Source organism: Protopterus annectens, chromosome 12.part0 (assembly GCF_019279795.1).
Source record: "Protopterus annectens isolate FY-2018-M chromosome 12.part0, PAN1.0, whole genome shotgun sequence".
NCBI lineage: Eukaryota > Metazoa > Chordata > Ceratodontiformes > Protopteridae > Protopterus > Protopterus annectens.
In genome coordinates this window covers 499,012,384-499,021,219 of record NC_056746.1, presented here as the reverse complement: position 1 = coordinate 499,021,219, position 8,836 = coordinate 499,012,384, and the positions used below count along the sequence as shown (strand labels likewise).

The 8,836-nt window shown below is 36.6% G+C and overlaps 1 protein-coding gene across 3 annotated transcripts in view; it reads left to right on the top strand.

The window, feature by feature from the left end:
* OTOA (otoancorin) overlaps nucleotides 1-8,836 on the top strand; it is a 952,220-nt gene that overhangs the window by 142,032 nt on the left and 801,352 nt on the right. For all 3 annotated transcript variants that reach the window (XM_044089617.1, XM_044089616.1, XM_044089618.1), the window contains exon 6: nucleotides 594-675. In XM_044089617.1, coding sequence (XP_043945552.1) covers nucleotides 594-675 — 82 coding nt within the window. The remainder of the gene's footprint in view (nucleotides 1-593; nucleotides 676-8,836) is intronic.

Sequence of the window (8,836 nt, the reverse complement as noted above, 5' to 3'; positions counted from 1 at the left end):
TCAGGGTGGAGATGCAACATTTTTATTGTACTTTGTAGCAACAAAGAAGTAATATTCAGTGTTTTAAAATAACTCAGAAAAGCACTATTTGGTATTGTAATACTTCTACGTCTGGCTTGTAACTCTGACTTTCTGCTTTGTATACTTTAGATGGAAGACACATACTGGTAATATAGCATTGTTTAAGCACTATACCTGAATTGTATTTCTTTGACTGGAGCATGGCATAGGGTGAGGGAGTCCTACTGGGGCAGTCACATTTTGTACTGCACTTAAAAGCAATAGATAAGCTACAAAACGGAATTTCTTTGCATTGCTTGACAATGTTTAAAATGCTAGCTCTTTTGAAAGGTATCAACAGCTGTCACATTGCAGCATCTGACAGTTATTTTGACAGCTGTCAAAGTAATATCTACTTTTACTTTTATTACTTTGTAGGTAGGTCTGTCTGAGGGCTGCATGTTTGACACACCCATAATGACAAGTAGCGCAACAGGCACTAATTGTTATCTAGTGTGCAGATCATATAATGCCTTCACATTTTCCATAAGATCTTGAATATTTGTTTATTGTGCTTGTTTTTTTCATTATAGTACCAGTACATGGACAAGGGACCTGCACAACAAAATGCTAACATACCTCCAAACCAAAGGCGCTCCAATAAATAGCACTGAGGTTTGTGACTAATCCCTTTCAGTATCAATGTTGCTGTCTTATTAACTTTTTTACCCATTGCTGCACCATGATTCAACTGTATTTTAGTTTAGAATTATAGTTTTGCAGTCAAAAATTGTTGCCACATTTGATTAGTTTCACTTTTGTTGATAGAAAACTTACTGAAGTAACGTAAACTGTTTCTACATTATATCCTGTGTATTATGCTTACTGTGATGAATTTTAGCAGCAGAAAAACATTTACGTTGTCTTTGACAGATCATATACAATTAATTGTATAGTCCTTTTTTATGTTGCATTCATTATTTCTGCATCAAAAGAGAATTGTAATGACATTTTGTACCTTTGCCACTGTTACACCAAGTAGATGATAGCCAAAAAAAATATTTGCAAAAACACATATGCAGTCTACTAATCTGACAAGTCACTGTCATTTTCAGTATAGTGAAAATCATATTATCTCCTATCTTTGTCAAATAACAAATGACATAATTTTATTTACAGGGGAAAGTAAAACTAATAGGTATGGCAGGTAAGATATTTAAGCGTGGATCTTACCATCCATTTTGTTTTCATTCATTAAAGTGTTGAGAAGGGAGTTAGTTATCTTTTCATCCAAGTGATGTAATACATACTAAGGGTCAACAATGGGATAACATGCATATTTGTGCTCTGGCTGTATTACACTTTTCTATATTTAGTCCTATTCCTGCAGTCTCTTTTATCCTTATAGGGCAATGGCCTTTAAGAAATAAAAGGGGACATACCAGTTATTACAGAGCTGAGAATCTAATTGCAGTAATATATAATGTTAAGACTTTACTTTAAAAGCAAGAAAGGGGATTACCTATTAAGCTACATTTATTTATTTACTCTGTGTTGAGTGGATTAGTCCCATTAGGTCAGTGTTCTGTTTTCACAGGAGACCAACAGTGGTAATCATTTTGGCAATGACACTGCGGAACTCACTATACTCTTTATTGGTAACTGCCAAGGGATATTTTACATCCACTAGAGCTACAGATAGGAGCTCAGTTTAATGTCTAATCTGAAGGAAGGCACACTCAGGAGTGCACCCCCCATGCTGCACTGCAGTGTCAGTGTTGTAAAATAATTCTGGTATCTTGTCTGGGAATAGAACAGGGGCAGCTCATGCTATTGGGCTGCAGGACTGCAGCCCCCCCCCCCCAGTTGTACAAAAGAAAGAAAAAAATAAAACAAAAGAGAAAATAAATAAAAACAAAAGAAAAAATAAATAAAAACAACAAACATGAGTCCTGTAACTTGCGCATGCACACTCGCACAATTTCTTTAGTTCAGACTGCTACTGAACCAGTACAAAGCATGTGCATAGAATCCAGACTGCTGGTGGGATAGTCTGGATTTGGAAGACAGCCTGTAACAGCAAAGATTCCAGAAGTCTATGCACTTACAACTGCATAGACTGGAAGGGGATCGGACTGCAATGTCTGCAGGCTGGAGCCTGCTCTCACAGGAAGGACACAGGACTTTGCTCTCGTGGGGCTTTTGTTTTGAAACTGAAGCTTGGCTGGCTGGCTGGAATTAACTAAGCTACATCTTTTGGACTGAAACTTTGCAGGTACTTATTTATACACAGAAATGTGTGTGTGTGGTTTTGAAACTGGAGCTTGACTTAACAAAGCTGCAGCTTTTGGACTGAAACTCTGCAGGGACTTGTTTATACTAAAAGAAGTGAGAGAGAGTGTGTGTGTGTGTGTGTGTGTGTGTGTGTGTGTGTGTGTGTGTGTGTGTGTATACATACTGGTGGCTAGACTCAAACCCTGTACCTTGGAAGTAGGTAGCAAGAGCTTGAATTCCCTACCCACCACCACTTGTGAAATGCTTGCCTCATATTTTTGCTCTGTTCCTCATAAAATCTGTGTTTTTTCTGGATTTTGAATTCACTAAATAATGACAGGCATATGCATTTCAGACTTTATATTCTTCAGAAAGTACATGGTTACACAAAGCCTTTTATTCTAGCAATGTTATTTTTATAAGATCAATATTTGAAAATTTTCCCTATTTTTTGGGACTGTATTCCCCCATTATTGGATTTGTCCAGATTTTTTTGTGCTAACAAGTTGAAAGCTATGGTGAGAACTGAATTCACTGAATATGTTTTGGGGCTGTATTCCTCCAATATTGGCTTTGTCTGGGTGTTTTGTGCTAAGATGTTGAGAGCTATGATGAGAACTGAATTCACTAAATGATAGCCATTTAAGTTTTAGTCTACCTGTTTTTCATGAAACAGCTGATATGGCATGGTGGTATGTTGCTCTGACTGTAGTACACAGGGTCCTGGGTTCAAGATGTGGCAGTGAAATACTTGGTGGTAACACAACATTTTATTCTAGCAACTTTCCAAGATTACGCAAGCAATGTTTAAAATGGGTCCCTAGTTTTTGGGCCCCCCCCCAATACATTTTGGCTTTTTCCAGATTTCGTATGCTTCAAAGTTCAGAGATACAGTTGAGTGTTGAGTGCATTTTACAAGGAGCTGAGATATTGAAGAAAAGTTTAGTGCTGCTTATAGCACAACAGGTAGTATACTTGCTTTTGATGCAAAAGGCTGTGGGTTCTACTCTCACAGTATATAGATGCTTTACTGTACTGTGTTGTACTTTTAAAGAGGGTGGATGCTGCAGTCCTGAGAATGTCCTCTTTGGCGGAGATACCTAGTAATGATGAACCTATCGTTTTGCCATCCATTCCCTATTGCAATATTACTAGCTTATCATTTTTTTAATGTGGCATAGGCAATTTATTCCTCAAGAGCAACAAGCACTTTATTTGTAGATGAAACAATGAAATATAAAGTTATGTGCTAGCAGCAACCTCTCCATTAGTTGCAGATCTCTTTAATGTGGAATTAGTTAGATTGCTTTTACTTCTGCAGAGATTGTGCATATTTACTGGTAGATTGTAGAAGTTTGAGTAGACTTTTATGATGGAAATGTTCTGAATTGGGCAGTTTTGTCATTATTGGTGCATGCATTTTATTTCATGGTTTACAGGAAAAATTTTCAAAACAATAAATTTAAAATACCATTTAACAACTGTACTGTATTATACAAGGAGCATAATTTAATACAATCAGGAAGGTGTATCAAAGAATACATGTATGTTTCCTGTGCAAGGGGCCTATGATTTGAAAACAGCCCAAAGTTAATCTTTATCTGCCACTGGCCAGATGTATGTTCTTTGAATGTAGGTTTTGATGCTGTTTCAATGAATGTGAGTTTCAAGGGCAGAGAAGTTTTAATGACAAGTCTATTTTCATTGTAAAACTGCATTGCTTTGTTTAGCAGATGTCTATTAGTGGTTGTGTTGTAAAATGTAAAATAAAACTTTTAAATGAAATCCAAATCATTGTAGAAGTAAAGCAGTATGCACATTACAGTGTTTATGGCAAATGGCGTGAAATAGCCAAATAATGGGACACTTGAATAGCTGCAGGTGGGAAGCCCCATTTGACCATGATTTTGTGAGGGGTGGAAGGGTGGCAAACTCAGCCCCAGCTGAACTATACCTCTCAACTTCCAGATTTTTGCAGAATTAATAGATTTTTGCTTCTTATTTTTGGTTTGTTCCTCATAACAGTTGTGGTTTTTCTGGCAAATCATTTAAGAATGAAGTCACTAAATAATGACAGACATTGAGTTTTAGACTTCATACCCATCAGAAAAATGCATGCTAAAGCAAGACCTGTTATTCTGTCAACTAAGTTTATACAAGAGCAATTTTTAGTACTGTTTGTATGTTCCCCCAATATATTTGGCCTTGTCCAGATTTCCTACATTAAGAGATTGAGAAGTACGAACAAATAAATCACTTTATAGAATTAGGTATATCTAAACCTCTCAACTGTCCCTGATTTTGGTTCAGAATGTTGCTCTCCCCTAATAATTACTCTGCAAAATGGCAAATTTGGAAGAAAACATAGAAGGTTTACAATTAATAAATAATTGTAATGATCAGAGTAATAGATTACTTTTAATTTCAGAAATGCATGTAGAGTCTCTTATTTTATCAGCTGCTCAAGTTAACAGTACTAATATTTAAAAAAGTGTCCCTTCTTTGACAGGTTCCCAGCTGTATTGTGTGGCTATTTTATATTTTTGCATCACATCTTTGGTCCGTTTTTCATAAAAGTGTGGTTTTCTGGCAAATTAGTGGGAAATCATTAAAGACTGAAGTTAGAAAAATAATGACAAACATTTGAGTTTCAGACTTCATACCCTTCAGAAAATTCCTACTAATGCAAGACCTACTATTCTATTATCTTTCTAAGTTTATAAGAGCAGTATTTAAAATTTGTCCTTATTTTTGGGCCTTTGTCCCACTCTTATTTATGGCTTTGTCCATATTTCTTGCTCTGAGGTTGAGAGGTATGACAAACGTGTCAGGGCCATCATGGTCAGCCAGAGACATTTCAAATTGTGACATACTTGTTGCACCCCACTCCCCACATAGTTTCTCTGGATGTGTCCAAGCAAGGCTAGGAGCAGTTATGCAGTGTAAGTGGGCAGAGTATCCTCCCATCCAAAGTAGACACAAGTACTACAGTGGATTTTCATCTGTCCTTGATTTTGCAGAATGTTCTGGTTTTCTGTCATATTTTTATACTGTTGATTTATGCTTCTTCTTATTTAGAAAATGCATGTTGTTGCAGAGCCTGTTGCTCTGTGTTTAAGTAGCAATGCTTTAATGACCATCAGGTAAGCTTGTCTGAGACTGTAAGATGCAAGTAAGCTTTAATAAGCATACTGTTAAAGAATTACCAACATTGAAAGCTTTTTTGTTGTTGCCATGCAGAGAATATTTACATAACCAAATAACGTATAAGCCTTAGGTATTGAAATGCATATGACAGTATTTGTAATAAAGGACAGGATCACAATATTTTCAGAAGCTCATTACATTTGTTGGAGACTTGCAGTCATCTTTGCAGGCTTTACTCGTAAACTTAACTGAATTCCAATCTATCATATAGTTCATAGTTTAGTACTAAGCTAACAGGATCCAAAAGCAGCTTTATTTTCTGTCTCTCACTCGTAAACTTAACTGAATTCCAATCTATCATATGTGATCCATAACCTGTGCAGTAATCTTTTAACCAATTTATCTTGAGCTTGTTTCTTGTTTGCTGTTCATTTTTAAATCTGATCATGTTTTCCCCATGAAACAAGTAGATAGTTGTTGTCAGGCAGCAGGTCTTTTTTTGGCTAAGAAACATTTTTACAAGTGGGGGTATCACAGAGATTGCAACTTTCAGCATGTTACTTGGTACTTTTATAAAGCTGAATATAAATTATAATTAGAACTACAGTGCAAGGAGAAGTGATTTGAGTTGAGTGCTGCTTGTATTTCTTATACTTGATTTTGACTGGCATTCCTGTAATGTATTTAAAAAGAAATTCATTGTTTCATGCCTCACAACCTTATTGTTTCCATCTAGATATTAAGTAAGCTGTCATGTAGCCAATGTACTGAAATATTTTTTTTTCTGTACTTCATTTTGTCTTGATTGGACACATAATGATGGTTTAGCACTCAGGGCAGCGTATTTATTTAATTAAAGTCCCTGTTTTTGCAGTTTTTAGCATAGCTTCACCCCTTTCTAGTTGGCCACACCCTTCCCATTGGCCCCACCCATTCAGCTGTCTCCTACAGCCCCCCTTTGATTTGAAGCCACCAGCCACCACTGGAATATAATCCACATCTGCCTGATCTTCCAGCACCAAAGATGAGTGCGTTATCTCAAATCACTGACACTACTAAACAAGAATAGTTGTTATACCTCCAGCACAAAGCAATTAATGGGGCCCCATTCATTCTTTCATTGACTTGCTTTCAACTCCATTTAATAGGAGACTTATTGTTTGGAACTTAGATATTGAGCCAGCTCACAAAGTGAAATATACTAAACAAACAATTTCTTTATTAGTAAAGAAATGTTTTGGCTGATATTTAATATATATTAGTCAGGAACAGCAGACAGGATGTTCACATTTTATTTTTGAGTTGGGACCATTGACATAACCATAAAGAGTATAATTGTGTAGAATGTGTGGTCCTGTGTTCCACATTGTATCTTTATGTTCACACTTTTTTCACAGTATGTGCAGCCTCCAAGGAACAGTTTGGTTCACTGCATAATTTAATGATATGGATGATATGTTTGCTTACTTTGGCTTCATTTCTATATGCTTTTTCTTGCCCCAATGCTTGCTGACCATCAGCTCTCTGCAATCACTCATTACATTTATTTATTTGTTTGTTAAAATGGAAAGATGGACATAGAAATTGAATGTTTGGGCTAATGTCTATGGTTGTTCAAAATTGTCAACAAGGAATACAGGTATATAAGACCTGGGACTCCTGTTGATTTTCTGATTAGTGGGCAGGGTACAATGTTTGAAGGTAGCAGTGGCATGTTATATACTTTGGAATGATTTGAGAATTGAAGATGAGTTAAACTATAATGATATGCCACCACTAAATTTTGCAAAATTCTCTTTATGAACGGTATCTGTAATAATTATTGGGTAGAGTTGGGATGCACACATCTAGAACAGCTGAAGTAAGGGTTCATTGGTGAAGAGGTTACCTAGAATGGGAAAGAGCATGTAGGGGTAACAGAAAAGTGCAGTATTCTATTGCATAATGGCATTGGGTTGGGCATGTGTGTTTGTAGTGATAGAGGGTTACCTGGATGTCAGACAGAAGCACCTGTTTTGTATAAGCATCATAATATGATAGGTTTTATTAGAAAGACAAGAAAGAAATTATAGTGGTGAAGAATGATATAATAAAATTATTAGTTTGATTATATATATTTTGAACTTTTAAGGCCATAAACACATGCAGTTTCTCGTAGATTGGTACACATTTATTGGTATAACACAAAATGGGTTAATTTTGCCAAAATGTTACCAAAAGCAAAAGTTAAACACAGCAGGATGTTTGCAGTAGACTACATAGTTCAAGCCTTTAGCTACATCAACAACAGTACTTAGCAAAGGTGCAGGACATCTTTTGCAATGGTAACAATCTGAAATTGCATCTTCTGGTGAACCCATAACACAAGTTTTTTTTCCTGAAATGCCAAATGTCAATATAACACAAAGGCCAGGGTGTTCACTGAAAACAAAACTGAAGTCTTTGTAAGACAATATATTTTACGGTCAGGGCTTCCCCTGCAAATAATTGAAAAGTCTTTTACAAGAATCTCTGTGGTCCAGTAATCTCCAGATTTCTGTTATTAGGCATCCCACTAGAAAATGTAGATCTCATGCTGCAGTTCCATCTCAGAGATGACTGGCTCATACAGTGTCTCTTTCAGTAAGAGTATGCCACAAAACAATTCCAGACTCCACTGGAGTCTTCTTAATGACTTCTGCCATACTAGAATTGCCCTAGCCTAAAAAACATGCAGATTGACAGCTGATTTTAGACACCTGAAGCCATGTATTTCAGCTTAAAGGAATCATTCCCCATTACTTTGTACATGCATTTGTATTAATAGCCAAATACTCCAAGAAAAATTTTAGCTCTGGCTCATTCAAAATGTCCCTATTACTGCCTGTTTCCCTTATCTGTTGCTCATGTACCTAATGGAACAACAGTGGTATGTTACAGATTACAGACCTGTAGCTTGATCCCACCAACTTCAAGTGTACTACAATGTCTGTGAGCTACAGACAGACCACCTGCATTGTGATGTTTAATCGTAGGATGATGCTGGATTCAAAAGTAAAATTGCCAGAGCACAAGGGGCAAACTGCAGAGATTTATATTGCCTTGCTTTAGTTGGCGAAACAATTGGACTGGAGCATGATTAATACACAAGGTGAACCCCCTGTCTGATACATAATGGCAGAGGGACACCAAAGCCTAGATAAGGACAGATATTCCCTCTCTTTAGTCTTATGTTTTACTCATTTTTTGTTGGAATAACAAATCAGATGTTCCTCATTACCCATCTTTTGTTTCAGCACTGACCCCCTCAACCTCTGAGGCATCTATATATGTAGTGAACAGTTCTGAGAGATCAGGGGACACAAGGACTGGTTCGACACAAAGGCTTCATTTCCACCTTTGGAAAACTTCTTTGGCTTCTGATGTCCACCTGATT